The sequence below is a fragment of the Pteronotus mesoamericanus genome, unplaced genomic scaffold, assembly GCF_021234165.1.
Source record: "Pteronotus mesoamericanus isolate MK-2021 breed Mesoamerican mustached bat unplaced genomic scaffold, CSHL_Meso_final scaffold_31, whole genome shotgun sequence".
NCBI lineage: Eukaryota > Metazoa > Chordata > Mammalia > Chiroptera > Mormoopidae > Pteronotus > Pteronotus mesoamericanus.
The window spans coordinates 1,881,268-1,900,125 of NW_026555312.1; the positions used below are offsets into that span (position 1 = coordinate 1,881,268).

General features: G+C 35.3%; 1 protein-coding gene across 2 annotated transcripts in view; it reads right to left on the reverse strand.

Annotated features, from left to right (window-relative positions):
* Positions 1 to 1,100: 1,100 nt before the first annotated feature.
* The window catches only part of GTF2B (general transcription factor IIB), a 29,470-nt gene continuing 11,712 nt past the window's right edge, over positions 1,101 to 18,858 (reverse strand). For both annotated transcript variants that reach the window (XM_054592090.1, XM_054592091.1), the window contains exons 3-7: positions 8,770 to 8,903; positions 5,217 to 5,363; positions 4,955 to 5,084; positions 3,486 to 3,767; positions 1,101 to 1,498 (exon numbers count right to left, since the gene is read on the reverse strand). In XM_054592090.1, the coding sequence (XP_054448065.1) occupies positions 1,365 to 1,498; positions 3,486 to 3,767; positions 4,955 to 5,084; positions 5,217 to 5,363; positions 8,770 to 8,903 (827 nt within the window). In that variant the 3' untranslated portion in view covers positions 1,101 to 1,364. The remainder of the gene's footprint in view (positions 1,499 to 3,485; positions 3,768 to 4,954; positions 5,085 to 5,216; positions 5,364 to 8,769; positions 8,904 to 18,858) is intronic.

Genomic DNA, 18,858 nt, shown 5'->3' on the forward strand with positions numbered 1-18,858 from the left:
GCAAGTCCCTCTGGGTCAGAGTCTGAACCTGCCCACCAGGCCTCATAGGAGGCTGTCCTTCTAATCTGGTGCTACCTCTTCACAGATGGGTAAGAGTCACAATACTTGCTTTAGAGCAGTGCAGTGGTGGTGTTTAGCATGCATTTAAGTCCCCCAACAAACTACTTAGCTGGTTTAAAAAAAAAAAAGTGATTATTTTGTTGGTCTTTGCTTAGTTACATTGCTAATAGCCAAGAGACCGTAACTCAATGTTTCTCAAAGATATGCAAAAACACCTACACATCACAATCACCTGAGGGAAGGTGCTTATTTAAAAAAATTCCTAGACATTCTCAGGACCAATAATCTTCATTCAAAATATTCTTTACCCAGTTACTATCCCAATAAGTAAAAGTAACAAAATTAATAAAATTATAGATATGCAGATTCTAATGAAATGTTAAGATCTGAAAATTGAAATCTGTTGCTCTTCCATTTACTTGCCAACATCGTCATCACTGCTCGTCTCACTGAGGAAACACACAGACTTGAACCTTTTCTCTCTCAATCCTGTGCCTTTCAATGTCCAGTTCACCACTTGTTGTTTTAAAGATTTTATTCATTCATTTTTAGAGAGAGGGGAAAGGAGAACGAGAGGGACACAAACATCAGTGTGTGGGAGAAACATTGACCAATGGGCTATTGCACGCACTGCACCTGGGGCCTGGCCCATAACCCAGGCATGTGCCCTGACCAGGAACAGAACTGGTGACCTTTAGTTTTGCAGGACGATGCCCAACCGACTGAGCCACAGTGGTCAGGGTTACTTCTTGCATGTGTGTATGTATGTACGTACGTATATACGTATGTATGTATGTAGGTATGTGTGTATATATATCACACTTTTTAAACTGCAAACTAATTATGTTCTTCATGTCAACAGCCTTCGCTATTTCCATAACTTTATTTTTAAAAATCTATATATAAAAAACAGAAAACAAGAACCACTAACAGCTTTATTAGCTGCAATAATATGCATTATTTATAATTACATATTATAAATTATAAAGTACATATAACATGTAATTATAACAAAAACTTTAGTTTTGAAAATGTTTTATTCAAGAAGTACATAATTTCAAATATCTTCCAAAATAGTTTCCTAGATTGCTACAAAAGAAAGCAAATTCAATAAGAAATTTAAATCATTAAATATGTTTTACTAGTATATACATACATAAAGCCAAGCAATTAACAGTTAGCCCTGGAATGCGTACCATGTCTTTTGTTTTTCCTTATTAAAGGCTCAATCCAGCAATTTATATAGGTTATGTACAACAGGCCAAGTTCAGTGATCACCAGAGTTTTACATTGGCTGCCTCAATTTATAACTGTGGTAGTTTGTCAACAGGTGTATCAAATTTGAAGTCTGTAGGAAACAGATCTGGGGCCCGAGGATAGATCAGTCTGTAGGACTGTCTGATTGTAACATCAGCAACACCAGCAATATCTCCAATTTCTAAAAGACAAAAATCAAAATATTAAAAGTGTAACTTCCATCCTACTACCTTCTACTGTCTGAATTTCAATTTGTGGAAGATGGCTGTATAAAATTCCAAAATGAAAAACAAAATCAAAACTACTGATTTTTAAAAATTGACAATGGAATTACATACTAAACGTTGAAAGCAGGGCTAAAGTTAGTAATAATGGTAACAGTACTTATGAGTACTATTGAGTAGTACTTATGGAGTATGATAACCTCAAAGTGTTAACATAGTATTAAAAGTTTTACTATATGTAAAACGTTTGAACAGTGCTCAGGGTACATACAGCATTGTAAGTGGTAACTGTTATACTGGTCATCGTATTTGAACTGACATTTCCTTTTTCTTCACAATAAATTTTTCTGAGGGTCACAGAAGCAATCAATCCATGAGTACATTCTTATGAAGAAAGTTACATTGTTATTTGTGTTTAGAAGTTCCCCTGCAACATCTTCCCCTAGCTAACTTCTGTTAAAAGGCTAAAACCAAAATGGAATCACACTCTAAATATTCTACAAATTCTTTTTCCTACTTAGTACATCTGAAATCAAATAGCTGTATATGATTAACAAAATGTAGATGTTTTTCACTACTATAAATACAGTTAAACATATATACTTAGCTCACATGAGGACTGTTCACACGCTGATTTCTGCAGGGTATTACAGATTCCTACCAGTGACTATAATTTAACCCTTCGAAGTTACCACTTTTTTCTTTCTTTTTACTAAAAGAAGTCCTAAGGGACTACTACCTGTCAAGCATTTGATTACTTATAAACACCTAATTAAGACTTTTTTTTTTAACACACCCTTTAAGAGAAACTCATTTTACCATCTTTTCTCAGTCCAAATGAGTGAGGTTTTACAGATTTTCAGTGTGGACGCCTGCCGTCAGTTGCAATGAACTGATTTTACATTTCCTTATCATGTATTACGCCATTCTCTACACATAGATACCGATGAATGGCAACCATGTGAACATAAATTGGCTGCTGGGAAGAAAAAGGCCTTAGATTTCAATGAAACCCTTAATGTAAAACATGAGCAGAAAAAAGTGCCAAGATAAACATTTTTCTGTTGTAGATTAGAATAAACTTTACAACTAGGAAACAAAGGACAGATCATCTCTGCCTTGCTTGTGCTTTATAAATTCTACCAGAAGACTCAAAATTTCCTTAAGAAATATGAGTGAAGGCCAAAGAAAATTGGTAACAGCACATTTAAATAATTATTGGTTGGCTGCTTCTTTCTAATCGTCCGCCTATATAATTTACTTTCACTGATATAGAAACATCACCTGAAGCCAGGGTGAAAGGCTGTTGTGAACTGGGTTTATACAGTTATTGCAGCAAGTAACTTCACTACCACATTTTTAGAATTAACCGCTCTTTTTTTTTTTACAAATCTTTTTGAGCATAACAGAATTAATGAATTCATGCTTGTAAAGAAATTACTTCTGTTTAAAAACAATACTAAATTCAAATTAGAAGATGGGAACTTCCTATGCCAGTGCTTTCATTAAGAAACCGAACACTGCACTAAAGGAGAAGGGGAACAGGCTTCAGCCGCACAGAACGCTTCCGCTCCATGGCCCGACAGAGAGGGAGACTCAAGGCATGGCCCCTCCTCAAAATTTAAAAAGCTGTTTTTTGGCGGGGGGCGGGGGCACCCTATTCAAAATAATCAGGGAAATGTAGGGGTAAAAAATAAAAACTTCTAAAAACAAATATACAAACTAAAATAATTCAAATGGGATAAAGGTAAGTCTATACAAAGGGTTATACCTCCAAACACATATATTTATGAGCTACTTAAAAGGGAAATACTGTACTTCTTAAGTTTTGATGCTACGGAGATCTGCCTCTTAACGGTGGGTTCTGGATATCTACCTGCTTCCTACTTAAATGGAAATACAATTCAACACTACAGCCACCAGCTGCAGCACCGCCCCCCCTACCTTTTTGGGTCCTCTTCTCAGCTGATGCCTGTGAGGCCATGTAAATGGCTGCCGCTGCCACCGATATCGGGCTCCTTCCAGGAACCAAGTCCAACTCCACAGCTTTACGGGCTATATGTGTAGCTGCCATCTGCACTTGTTTAGGAAGACAAAGGTTGGAACAAAACCTGGACATGAAGTCCCCAGTTGTAATCAAATCCACACTGGTTTCCAAAGCTTTCAAAATAAGTTTAAAACATCGACCAATCTCTTTCTTAGAAATTCGAGATACGGCACATATTTCTAAAAAAAAAAAAAACAAAAAAACCCCATTAAATCACATAAGTCATATAGTTCATTTTAAAATCTATCATTGCAGATTATAAAAATAATACATTCTAATAGCAAAAAATGTCTGCATTATACTTCCCTTAGAGCTTGTTTAAAATTTGTTATGTAATTTAAATGTTTATCAAACTTCAAAGAATTTTTTCAAAGGTTAAATGTAGATTCTAATATTTCAGAATATTAACATCTTTGAAGTTTCAATTTATGCAAATAAGTTTCTTCAACCTATCAAACACTTTTGACATTTATATATTAACCTACAATAAGGAATATATCAAGATGAAAACAATCCTCAAGCTACATAAAGAATGCTTCTCAGGCTACACAATGTCACATGTATATACCGTACCTGTGATTATAGGCCACAGCAAAAGGAGATGAAATACATGACCCTGTTAGTCTAAAACTTCAACTACCAAACTTTCAAAATAAATTTAACAAAAGCCTTAGTTTTAGTTGTAATAAAAAAGATGATAAAGATCACTTCATCATCTTCATATTGACATAAGAAAATGTAAAAATTAAACATTCATAGATAAGGGTAATAATAGCCTTAAAACAAAATGAACTTTGGCAGTTAAAGTCAGTTTAAATAACAGAGCACTACTGAGCAGGCTGTCAGGTATTCGCAGGTAAACTGCAAACTGTATGAAAAATACTAGTTACCTCAAAGCCTCCAACTTCAGTGGGGAAGTGCAAATTATATAACTCAAGAGAAAAAATTTCACTGATGCACGCTAAGGGTTGACTCCCTCACTTACAGAGACCCAGCCACAAGCAGAAACTGTTTTCCATGCTTCAAGTGTACAGACTTAGTACAAAGTCCTACTCTGGCTTGTAACAGCAGGCCTCAAGGCTTACAAAACACCGTTAGTCAGAAGATCTTACTACCGAAAACACAAGGCTTACATGGACTAAAATGACTTTTCATGGGAAAACAACCTGAAAAGAACATGGTCAATAAGATCACAAAATGAATTTTTGTCAAGGAGGAAGTATGGGCATTTGGAAACTATACTTAGGTGATCTGCATGTATAACCACAAAGACATGACAGAGCTACTTGGTATCAAAGCTGCTTGACTTTGCTCTGTTGCTTTACAATGACAGATAATATTTTTATCTGCGCAACTAAAAGCTTACCTTTAAATGTCCTTGGAACCCCTTCTTGTCTACAGGCAATATAGAGACAAGCAGAAGCTATGGCATCATTAGCTCTTCCCTTCAGGCTCTTCTGTTCATACACTTGCTTGAATAAATTATTTGTTCGATCCTTCAAAGAAGAGAAACTAAGTTTAATTAACTCTAGGCCATTTAATTAGATGCAGTATCAAAATTTCATGTATTTTCATTAAATTGCATAGTCAATGCCAGAATGGCTTAAAGGAGCTGGACGGGTACTTACAACTATATTTCTAGGGAGGTTGATTCTGTCTGCCATGGTAGTAATTTCCCTGAACGCATTCATCATTGCCCGATCAGAACTACTCATTGTTCGCCGATTTTGGTACTTAGAATTACCAAATTCATCAAAACTGGCAGCTCCTGTACCCTACAAAACAGAGTTTTATTACTTTATGTAAAAAATTTTGAAAACCTGAATTTTTTTCATTTTTTTATTGTTGTTAAATTAACAGTTTCCCCCATTTTCCCATTGCTCCAACCCACCTTCCACCTCTCACATTCAACCCTCCCCCCCACCCCGCCCCCACCGCCTTGGCCCATCGGTCCTTCACACGTGTTCCTTGACTTGACCCTTCCCTTTCTTCCCCCTTGATCCTCCTTTCCATTCCCATCTGGTCACTGTCAGTTTGTCAGTTTGTTCTTTATTTCTATGTCTCTGGTTCTATTTTGCTCACTTGTTTATTTTGTTGATTAGTGAACAAACAGTTTCTAAGAAAACCTCCCTATTCCTCAATGGAAAAAGTACCAGGTTAAAGTGGTTTTAGAGATGTTTTCTATCAAGTACTTTAAATGTAAAAATATCTATTATTTGAGAATCTAATCATATAAATTATATTAATAGACCTAAAGGGAAAACTCAACTGATCATCTCCAGAAGTGCTACAAAGAGGCAAGTAAACAAAACTCAAATCCATTTTTTTGAAAAAACCTGGTAAAATACTAAAAATGGGTACCTCTTCATGTTAGAAAATCACCGTTCCAGGCCTAAAGCCAGTAACATGATTAACAGAGAAACATTTGCAACATTACGTTAGAGTCAGAAGACAAAGGCACCTTCTACTACTACCACTTTGTGCTAGGAAAACCAGCCAATGTATCATGCCATTATAATTATTTAGCATAATTATACAAATTATATTAGTATAATTATATTAAAGTTAGGCAAAAGAAAAATTGGTACAAATCTAAGAAGGTTAAAGAAAAATTATTTGCAGGTATTATCTTTGTCTACCTAAAATACTCAAGAAAATCACTTAAAAACTGCTATGAATAAGATAATTCAGTAGAGTGACAAGACCAAAATTAATAAACAGAAATAGTCTCATATGTGTAATCAACCAGTTAGAAGACAATGAAAGAAAAGCATTCCAATTACAACAACAAAAAAAAGATAAAATATCTAGGAACCAAGAAATATAAGACCTCCATGAAAAAAACTTGAAAACCTCTCTTACAGGCCACATATGACCTAGGGAGGGGGAAAGGCATACCTTTTAGATAGGAAGACTTACCATAAAGAAGTCAATTTTCCCTAAGTAAGTTTCAAATAAATATAATCAAAATCTCAGTGAAAATCATCAAGTTTTTTTTTTTTCAGTTAAACAACTGATTCTTTAAATGGAAATGACTAGTAAAGAAAATACCGAAAAATAAGAGCAATGAAGGAAGACTAAGATTACCAGATTTTAAAACAGTGTGGTGCGGTGGTATTTGACTAACTACACTAGGAGACAGAATGGATAGAAAGTCCGGAAATGGTCCCAAATACTGGGCTGGCCAAAAAGTTCATTTGTTTTTTCCATAAGATGGATCTAGTAGCACTTGGTTATCTTTAATTTCATTCAAAACAATTGTGTTAGATTGTATTATGACAGCTGTCATATCAGTGTGCATTAAAAAACTTATCAAAATTGGTGAATTTTTGTGTTGCCATTTTAATATTGAATATGAAAGAAAATAAGCAACATTTTCAGCACATCATGCTTTATTATTTCAATAAAGGTAAAAATGCAACTGAAACACACAAGAAAAGACTTGTGCAGTGTATGGAGAAGGTGCTGTGACTGATCAAACATGTCAAAGGTGGTTTGCTAAGTTTCGTGCTGGACATTTCTCACTGGACGATGCTCCGCAGTTGGGGTAGACCAGTTGAAGTTGATAGTGACCAAATTGAGACGTTAATTGAGAACAATCAACGTTATACCACTTGGGAGACAGCCAACATATTCATGTATCCAAATCAATGAAGTTACTGGTGAAAATGAAAAATGTGCCTTTATTTTACAGAAAAGAACACAATAACTTTTTGGCCAAATACATTCATTCAAAACATTCAAAAATTCACTATAGTTGATCCTTGAGTCACCCAAATTTGAACTGCGTGGGTCCACTTAATATGTGGATTTTTAAAAATAAGATAAATATGGTACGGTAAATATATCCTAGGATTTTCTTAACATTTTCTCTTCTCTAACTTTATTATAATACACATAACATACAATATATGTGTCAATCGACTGCTTATATTATTGGTTAAGGTTTCCAGTCAACAGAAGGCTATTAGTAGTTAAGTTCTTGGGGAGTCAAAAATTAGGCATTGATTTCCAACTGAGCAAGAGGTCAGTGCCCCTAACCCCTGTGTTGTTCAATGGTTAACTGTACATGATAAATGTGGCATTAGAAAAAATTTTCTTTTTTGCCATATAGGAATAAAACCACTTTCAGAGGACACAGAATAAACTTAAAATAGTGACTGTTTTTGACAGAGAAAAGGCGGGTTGCAGTGGGAACTGAGAGTTTGGGGACCATCAATGAGGAAAATTTACTGTGCTATTTTTACATTTTTATTTTTGAGTTATGTTATTTCCCATTGGAAAAAAATTAAACGTTAAAAGAATGTTGCAATGTCAATAGGTTGCAATCTTACATCTGAAGATGTCCTTAGTATGTTTCTTCCAGTCTGTAAGACTAAAACAAATGCAGAAATCACCTACTTAAAGATATTTCTGAATATTGTAATCTTTTTAACTTAGAGTACGCCATGTTTTTCAAATCTGACATGTAATTTAAAAAGCATGAAAAAATAATTAATGACCTGCTCTTTCATACTTTATTAAAAATAGACTATGCATTAGTATAAATTAAGTACTAAAATAGCATACATTTCTTTGATTAGTCCTTTGGAATATTGCCAGTACAATGGAATTGTAGTCCTTTGGAATTTAGATACCAGAGGAAAAAAGAGCCAGGTCACTAGGAAGATTATGCTACTGTCTTATATAATAGCAGCAGCTACCATTAATTGAACCCATACTATACACTACATGTTGTTTAAATACTCTACGTATATTCCCATGTAACCTTTAATCTCTACAAAGTAATATTAGTCTCACTTTACTGATGAAAAATATGATGCTCAGGTATTTTCAATATGAGAAAACATGCTATATTGAGCTCCAATTTTCCTATAGGTGTTATAAAGGGAAAAGACATTACTAATGTTCTAGGAATTTATCAATATAAATTCAGAGAGACCACAGTATGTTCACCTTAATTTTTGTGCAAAATGTGTTTCATGAAAACAAGGGCCTGAGATACAAAGACTAATTTTGATCTGTTGGCCTCCCCTTTAAGATGGGTTGCCTTATGCACTGCTTCCATCATTCACAATGGTATTAGCGAGCAAATCTTACTCTCAGGTCAAGATTCTTCACTGATACTTTTGCAAATTTCCCAGAATCCTAGGTCTTTGGTTAGGCTTCACTTGGTATTACCTTGCCAATCATGGTAGACAAATCTCCATCACTCAGAAGAGGATTCTGAGAATCTCCAACTCGAGATGGATCTTTTGTTGCTTTATCATTGCTGAAAGTTCTCCATTCAGATCCCACATCAATAACCCGGTCACCTAAGAATGTAAGCACAAATCTAAATAGTCTTGTCAAGACAGGGTTTTACTTAACACCATCTAAAATGACCAACTCAACCCTTTTATTCCCAGGAAATCTCAACATGGACATCTGGGCTCCAGAGTAAGTATTGTGTCTCAGATTTTGTCCTAAAGCATTCCTTTAATCATTGTGCCAATCCAGTAATAACCCTCTAAAACATTATGCTATAATTAGTCATATTCTAACTCTTGCAAGAAAAAAGAATTAGAGACAAATGACCAAATAAACCTATTCACATGTGATGCAAAAATAAAGTAACATAATGATTCTGAACAAAAGTTTGCACAAAATGTGCAACAGGCAAGGAAAATCCAGAAAACACTGTTCACAATGGTATCAATGCACATGGTTTAATATAAAAGTTACTAAGTTTTCATGGGAAATGCTCTGCAAAGAACTAAGTGTACATTATGTTTTAGTATGTATTTGATGAAGAAATATTTTTGGCCAAATAATTTATAAAAAATAAACTTTAAACCTAGAATCAGTGAGAAGAAAACCAAGTAAGCAATTTTTTTTCTTTTTAGGCAGTGACTAAATATGTCATACCAAGAAACCAGACATGAACAGATCTGGTTAATTACTGCTTTGGGGGGTGTGCTCAATGGCTAGTAGACAAAAATTAACACTGAACATATGCATATGCTAGTCATTATGCCCTTTATAAATCTTCTCTTTTAAAGGCAGGTGTCATTTCTACTGTCACTCTAGAAATAAGATTAATTTGCCTACAAGTACGCAACTAGAACTGAAATGTGCATCAAATTTCAGAGTCTGTTCATTTGTTAAATATGAGCTTTTCTACCAAAGTGTGATAAAAGAAGAAAGCAGGAACCAGACTTTCTTCATCTGTGCCTATATAAAACAAACAGAAAGGAGAAAGGAACAGCAGAAATCAGTTACCTCATCAATTAAAAGAAGTTCTAGTACTGATAGTAAATTAATACTTAACAGTGTGGATTCTACCATTTCCTGCTTAGCCTTGGACAAATTACCTCATTTCTTTGCCTTTACTTTCTCAGCTTTAAATTTCCCCAATAACCTCACATTTTAAAGATTGTAAAGATTAAACAGTAAGCTAATACAGATATAGTGCATGCAAAGTGCTTTAAAAGCAGTTCAAATGAGTGCTTGATGTTTCTATTTACTGCTATGAAAATGAAAATTAGATGGCAGATATTCTGACAGTTCCTCCACTCTGGTGGGGGAAGTTAGGAGAGGCACCAATTGTAAAACATTAATCTTCATATTACACTTTAAAAGTATCAGAGTACTCTGCAGCAGGTATTTAAAGAGGTAGTCAAAGAACAGAAGAAAGGAACTCAATGTAGGCAGCGCTAAACTGTCTAAACTATTTTTATATGGTACATTAATTAAAACTCAAACAGTACAGTGATCATAATCTAATCTTTTGTTATAAATAAGCAGGTAAATACACAACAGAATGATTCCTGACGGTTTTGGAAAAATTTGTTTTTCTTTGAACACTCAAATCACTTGGAAGTCACCACATATCACTTGGATTATCAGGTGTCCACATCATAAGGGAACTGAGATCAGCGGTAGGGCCCCCTCGGCCAAATCTGTATGCAACAAGAATGGCCAAGGAAGCAAAAGCAGGGAGATGAGTTATAAGTCAATTTCACTGGATCAGAGATTGAGCAGGTGGCCCAAAATAAGGAGAAAAAGAAAGGTTAAATGTATGGGACTGTCATGGTGGATTTCTCTGCTTTCTTCTCGTAATAACAAACATTACTAAACTTGGGAAGTGATTATAATTATATAAATTAAGATTTTAAAAATGTACCTGAAAATAACATAAAATCTGTAATTGTGCACGGAAGCCTTACTACAATATTAAACAAAGCCCATATCTCAGAGCACTCTAAAGAGACTGGTTTCTCTCCCTTTTTATAAAAGAATAGTACATGTTTACTTAAAAAACAGTATGTATAAGGTCTGTCAGGAAAAAGTCCAGCCATTTTTAACATAACAAGAACCGTTTGTGTGATGTCAATGTAACCTGGCAGCCAAGGAAAAGTGGACTGGAATGCACATGCGTGAACAATGACAACTTCACTGGACTAGTCAGTAGGGGCAGTATATGCTGTTGAGAGAGCATGTGCACTGTGTGACCGCCACGTTCACTAAGTGAGCAGAGCAATGAATCTGCATCAAATTTTGCATTAAGCCTGAATATTCTCTGTGTAAACTATTCAGATGATTCAGAAGGCAGCAGCTATGGGCAACTGGTGATTGGTAGCTTCATCATGACAATGCACCAACTCATGGGTCAGGTCTTGTGCAGAGCTTTTTGGCAAAACATCAAATCACCCAGGTGACTCAGCCCCCTACAGCCGAGATTCAGTGCCCTGAGACTTCTGCCTTTTCCCAAAACTAAAATCAGCTTCGAAAGGGAAATTTCAGACCATCAATGAGATTTAGGAAAATACAGCAGGGCAGCTGATGGCAACTGGGAGAACTGTGTGAGGTGCCACGGTGCCTACTTTGAAGAGGACTGAGATGTCATGGTCCTATGTACAATGTTTCTTGCATCTTTTATCTTCTTCAATAAATGTCTCTATTTTTCATATTGCATAGCTGAATATTTTCTGGACAGACCTCGCCATATACACAAAACAAGATAACCTGTATTCCCAACACCCAGAAACGACCACTATAAAGGTTTTGATATTCTTTCTGCCTTTTTCATTCATGTGTGTAAAGTATTTTTTTCCCAAAATTAAAATTAGATCACACTGTTTGCTCCACAAGATTTTTTCACTAAATTTATATATAAAGACCAAAGCAAGAGTTTTAGATAAAGTTTAGCCCTTTAAAAGTATCCAGTCATTAAAGTGATCCCATGTCTCCATGCATGTAGATTTTCAAAGAAAGGGAAGTCAATCTTTTTCATAGTGAAATGAAAACATGTTAACATGCACAAAACACTACAGTAGCCTTCAAATCTGGAGTTATTTACTAAATTTTAGGTTAAAAAAAAAAAGAAATCAGCCCTGGCTAGGTGGGTCAGTTAGTTGGAGCATTATCCCATACACCAAAAGGTCTCGGGTTCAATTCCCAGTCACATACGTACCTAGGATGCAGGTTCATTCCCAGGTTGGGAGCATGCAGGAGGCAACCAATCAATATCTCTCTCTCTCGTGCTCCCTCCCTCCCTCCCCATTCCGCTCTCTCTAAAATCAATTAAAAATAAATAAATAAAACCATATCCTCAGGCGAGGATTTAAAAAATATCAAATGTCATCAATAACTTGCAGTATTTTAATTAACACAATAAATGTATTAAGAGAGCAGTGCAAATGAAAAGGCAGGTAGCTATGCTCACATCTTTAAATCTCTGGAAATCTAAAGATAATGCATTACTTAGCCAAAATGCCTTGTTTTTCATAGCATTTTCCTTTTGGTCCCACAGTAACTTGCTATGAGTTTCTTTTACTGCTTGCTTTGTAATCCCTAATAAAAGAAAGACAAGATGGATTGCAGGGAGGGGGGGATCTAGCCTAGAATATTATAAATAGAAAATCAGAACTAAGTAGTGATGTAATTTTTCCACATATGTGAGAATAATCTACATGACTCATTCAACAATCTCTGGTTTGTGCCAAGAACCACTACCTCTTTTTATATTTTAATGCTCAAAACAGCAGCTATAAGAAGTAAACTTTCCAAAATAACTCAAATAACAATCATGAAACTACAACTAGCACATCAGATTAAGTGCATAAGTAGTAAGAAATAGGGCAGACCATTCAGGGAAGAAAGTCAGAATACATAAAGGATTTTCATCTGGAAAAACGCCTAAGTGAGGTAGCATTTTAAAAATTGCTCTGGAAGGAAGGAAACTGCAGTAAAGAATCTTTTCAAGGGTAACTGTACAAGGCAGCTATAATGTTTGGGCATATTCATCTTCCGACATAGAAGAAGCCTGCCAGTTAGGTACATACCCACAATCTCACACATCCTTTAATGTTCTAGAAATGAGAAACATGGATTTAAAGAGAGACACAAAGAGGGTTTCTCACTTTACCATGATCCTACTGTCCCTTCCAAATGTTCTTTAATGTGCATGTACTGACCCATGGTAACTGCAAAAGTAACTAACATTTAGTTAACTGGCTGCAGCTTGAAGAGAAAGTGTACTGAATAGGGTGTTTTGAGGTCAATCACTAAAAACTGGGGAGCATTAGAAGGGCTACTGTTTTCAGTGCATACTTGGAAAGATGGAGATGGTGATGCTGGGGACAAACGATGGTGCCCAAGAGGGAGAGAGTGACCTATACTTTCCTCTTCCTAGATTTCATTCTGAGTAGAATGGGTTCAACCTGTCTGGAGTATAAATTTCAGTACTAGCCTTGCAATACTGTATTTGGGTTACCGTATTCTTGTGTTTCTCTGGTGTTCGCCCCAAGCTTTGGAAAGTACTATTTGAGTGTCCTACCTTTTCTGCAAGGGAAAAGTACCATTTTTCTCTGTGGTCCGACACCCATTTCCCTTCCATCGTCAATAGAAATGACAGTGGAGGTCTGATCTTCTAGAGGGGCAAGTCCCACTCTGGACCACAGTTTAAATCTGCCCACCAGACCACAATAGAAGATTGTCACTTTTTACCAGTATCTTTTTTTAACCACTCAAAGAGTTCTGTAAAATTAACATCTGACAGAAAGTCTATACATGAAGATTTATAATAGCTCAAATAACACTACGACAACATATAACAGGACCACACCTCCCTCCATCTACAGACTATGATTTTTTAACAGTTTGATCAAGTCACCCATCCAGAAAAGCAAACACATCCAGTATGTGTATTTAAGTATTACACAGATGTACAGTTTTCAATCCATATATCATAGTGGTAGGTCTAGAATATTAACTAAGATATTTTATCATATCTAAAGAGAAGTTTCATCTCTTTCAAGAAATTGAGAGCACCTGCCAAAATCATTCATACCACTTTAAAATGGTTCAACAACTTTGGCACCTACCACCTTATGATTTGGCAATTCCACTCAAGTATCTACCTACAAAGGTCTCACACAAAAATATTAATAGCAGCATTATTCATATTAGCTAAAAACTGGAAAACAACCCAAATGCTCATCAACAGTAAAATGTATACAACGGAATACTCCTCAGCCAATTAGGTACTGATACACTTAAAAAATACTACTTCTAAACCAAAAAAAGTCAGTCAGAAAAAAAGAACATCCTCTATGATTCTATTTATATAAAGTTCAGAAACAGGTAAAATAATCTGAAGACAGAAATCAGTATAGTGGTCACTGCTGGGTGGGGGTGAGGGGTGAAGGTGACTGGCTAGGAAGAGGCATAAGAAAACTTCTGAGGTAAAGGAAATGTCCTACACACCTTGTGTGTTGGTTATACCAGTACATGTGATGTCAAAATTCAAACAGTAGATCTGAGATCTGTGCATTTTATTGTATGCAATTATAACTCAATAAATTAAGAATTAAAATCATTCCCACCAAAATACTGTTGATTTTTGAATTAAGCGTCACCAAACCTACACAGTTCAGGAATGACAGAACAATTTTTATCAATCTTCTTGGACAAGGAAATATACTGTCTTCTTTCAGATTATATGTATTTCACATTTAAGACTAGAACTAATTTTTTTTTCTGTTAAAAATCTCACTTTCTAACTATTAACTGCTGTAATATATGCTTAGCTCCAAACACTTTTAAAAGGCTATTAATTTTTAAAATTTGATGTGAATATCCTGCATATAGAATCCCATCTATGGCAAAGAATTTGTTCCTTTCCAAGCCTAACTCACATTTCTACTTTATATCTAAAGAACTTTTTAGAACTTTCAAAACAATGCCTTTGATTTAAAACAGAATGTCTCCCATATTTCAACATTATGCATAAAAGTAACAGGTGAAGTGAAGTAAGTCTTCCATTAAAGCACTGTTCTACTCTGAGTATCTTACATTAGGAATAAATCTTGAGTTTATTAAATATCTGTCACTTAGCCAACCAGTCAACCATAGCGTTTCTTACATACTACTTTTTTACATTATAAAAGTTAACCATAGTTGTTTGTGTTATTATTCTTCCAGTATTTATTCATTAGGATAAATTAAGTTACAGTGGGATAATAAATAATTTCAGAAGTTCAGTGGTTTAAAATGAAGATTTCTTTCTTATTAATACTATATATCTATAGAGAGACAGCATGGCTTTCTATGCCATCCTTATTCAAAATGACATGATCCCTACTGCTTGAGACGTGGCAGTCAGCATGCTACGGGAAAGGGAATGTGGTGAATTAGGCACTGACTAATTGACTAATGGTTTCTAACAGTAACTTTTCCACTCATTGGCCAAAAACAGTAAGGGATGATGCTTAACTTCAAACGTGATGGGGAAATACAACTGTACTATGTAGTCCAAAGGAGAAGACTCAGAAATATAACTGAATAGTCATCAGTGCTGTTCCATGACAGTTAGCATATAGAAGAGCAAACAATATTGCGGAGCAGAGGGGGGATTTATATATATATTCATTTAAAAAAAGACTCTTCTCTGTGACTTCCTTTTTGTGTCACACAACAAACTAAGGAATCAGAGTTAAAACTAACTTCACTGTATTTTGGCATTTGTCACAGAGAAGTAATCTGTTAATGATTTTAGGTTCTTTCAAAGTAAAATTTTTACTGGTTGGTTTCTTAAAAGTTTTTATTAACAGAAATGTTTTATTAGAAGGACAAATTCCTGCCCTGGCTGGTGTGGCTCAGACTGCATGCCAGCCTGCAAACCAAAAGGTCGCCGGTTTGATTCCTAGGCAGGGCACATGCCTGGGCTGCAGGCCAGGTCCCCAGTAGAGGGTGTGCGAGACGCAACCACACATTGATGTTTCTCTCCCTCTCTTTTTCCTTCCCTTCCCCTCTCTCTAAAAATAAATAAATAAAATCTTAAAAAAAAAAAAAAGGATAAATTCCCAGTAGTGTGTGGGATTCTCGATTGGCAATCCTGATGATCTGCTAGGAATGTAAAAATTTCTTCTATTGTGCCTTTAATACTTGACCCTACTCAGCTAGATCTTGCAATAGGACCATAATGGTTATCTTGCCTTTACTACTTTCCCATTCACTCTAGACATCCTCAGGTTTGTTCTCTGCTTTACTCATTCAATTTTCTAGAATGTTAAGTCAGTTAATTGCTATCTAAAACACTTTTTACCGTGTTTGTTCCTTGTATTATTTCTTTCTTACCACATTGAACAGAAACATTATGGAAGCATTATTTCACTGATCACAAAAATCAGTTATTATCTATAGCTTTCTTCTGGTAAACAGTCAGGGGCAGAATTTTCTTTTAAGTCCTTAGGATTACAATACTATTCCTCTTCACTGTAGTTTGTAGTCATGTAAGCCTCATGTTGATTTTTACGCTTATTCATCCTATAATAAAGAATTGTCAATCCACGTCCAGTTGGGTTTGTATTCAAAGCAAAAATAACACTGATTTAAAGATAGAACTCTCTCGGGTTAACAGTCTATAATTACTAACTAGTGTGACCCAGGCTCCGCCTATCTTTTTGATAATCCCCCTTCATCATGGCCTGCATTTTGTAGCATAAGATGGCTGTTGGTAGTTCCTTTCATCATGTCTGAATTCTAGCCAGAAGGAAGGAAAAGAGGGAGGGCACATCCCTTAGGCAGAAATCTACAGTAGTACACATCTGTTCTACTTACAGCCCACTTAGCCATACCTAACTACAAGGGAAGCAGGGAAATACAGTCTAGTGAGGCAACCATATGCTCAGTTAAAACTCAGGGGTTCTGTTACTAACGAGTGGGGAAACTACCCGCAGCTACTGCTATAAGGAATAACAGGGAAGGGAGGGAGAGAGATGAGAACGAATGACCAATGGAAGGTATCAGTACTCTGCCTTATAGTCTAAAGAAAGTCGTACACAAAGATAAATAACAGACACTTAGAAACTCCTTACCATGCAAGCTATAAACTGTAAATCCAACCAAAGGTATTTTATAGTACAGTATTAATATTAAAACCAGAACAGTTTAAGGTAGCAATCTTAAGAGTGCAGAAGAAAGCTGAAACATACCAAAAAGCAGCCAGGAAGCTAATACTGAATATAGTCTGATTTTCTAGCCTGACCTCAAGTTTTAGAATATTTTTGTCTTGTTTCTTATTGTAAATAAAGCATTTTTTTAAAATATTTCCTTTTAAAATATTTCCTTTTAAAATATTTCCTTTTAAAAGGAAATATGAAGAGGAATCAGAATTTCTTCTGCAGTTTTCCTGGAAATTGCTCTTACTTAAGCATTTTGGCATACATCTTAAAATAGAGAATTCGAAAGTAGGAGTCTTAGAACAAAATTCCCAAAATTACTTGTTTTCATAGACTCGATTTATCTAAAACCATTTAGTTTAAAACTAAAAATTTTTCCAAAATGTGCTGAGTCTAAAAGTTAAATAATCAGAATGGAAAACTGTTTAAGCCAATACACAATACTTATTAAATCTAATGCTGAAAATGAAACACATCATTAGGCTTTCATATCTTCCTCAGTCATTTAACCCTTTCTACCATTCCCAAGATATGTCAAAGAACCTAGGGTTACTATATGTTCTTAACAGAAATCTTACATTAAGAATGATTTTAAGGGGGGAAAAGAATTTGAGAACTATGATCAAGAGATATTCTAGAAGCACTATTAATAATATAGCCAATCTCAAAAATCATAGTTTATGTTCCCATAATGTACATTGGGTAGGAATTCAACTGAATTATCCCCTAGATACAAAACACATCATAGTTAATTTCCCAGACCGGCCCATAAAATAGACCCTAAACAAACAAACAAACAAACAAAAAACCAAAAAAAAACACCCTGTATAAATTGACAGTGTAATTACCCATTGGAAAACAGTTTGTAAAGGAAAACGCTTTGTAAGTTCCATCCCTGTCTACCTGAACACACCTTGCTTTTCCTCAAATACAGGCAGCTTTGCAGCAGCAACAGCACCTTAGCTAAGGAGATATGGCTCTGAGGAAAATGTATCCTAACTGTGGTGACAATAAATTTAGTCATACATATACTAATACTGTCAGGCCTCTACCTATGGCACATATACCTACACCTTTCTCCATCTACTCAGAATGACTTTCCCACCATTAACCCTTACTCATTCTTAATGATCTTTCAAGGTGAATTCAATGATAATTTCCCCAGGAAGTCACCACTCCCTTCTGTTATATTCTCACCATACTTGGAAAATCTGTAATAGAGCTTTTAACATGGTATGTTCTCTTAATATAACCTCCTCCCTTCCACATACTAGCCAAATAGTTGTCCCAGAGGTTGTTCACAGCATCTCATCTTTCTGTCATTCTCTGACCAGCACAGTGCTTAAAAGAAACATGTAGTTGAAAAACCAACAGCTTTTTAAGTCCTACAATCTGAATTTAAGTGGCTCTGTCACTTTCTAGATGTAGATAGAATCTTGAGCTAATTGTCTAAGTACTGCAAGCCTCAGTTTACCTTCCTGTAAAATGGAAAATACTACCTCAAAGAATGGTTAACTGAGTAAAATTAGTAATTTTCTGATGCTTACAAGAAAGTAGCATCTAAATTAAAAATTCTAAATTAGGCAGGAAGGCTGTCCTAAGCCAAAGCAAGAATTTGAAAGTGAATACAAATATTCCTTAATTTAAAATATAGCTTGGTCAAATTGAACTAAAGCTGAATTTGTTTCTTTAGGAAATAATGACTAGGAAATACTGAGCTGATGCAAATTTAAACATGATAACCCAATAATCTTTAAAATACAATTGCAGCATTAAATATGACAGATTCACAACAAACACATTTCACAACTACCTTGCTATAAGA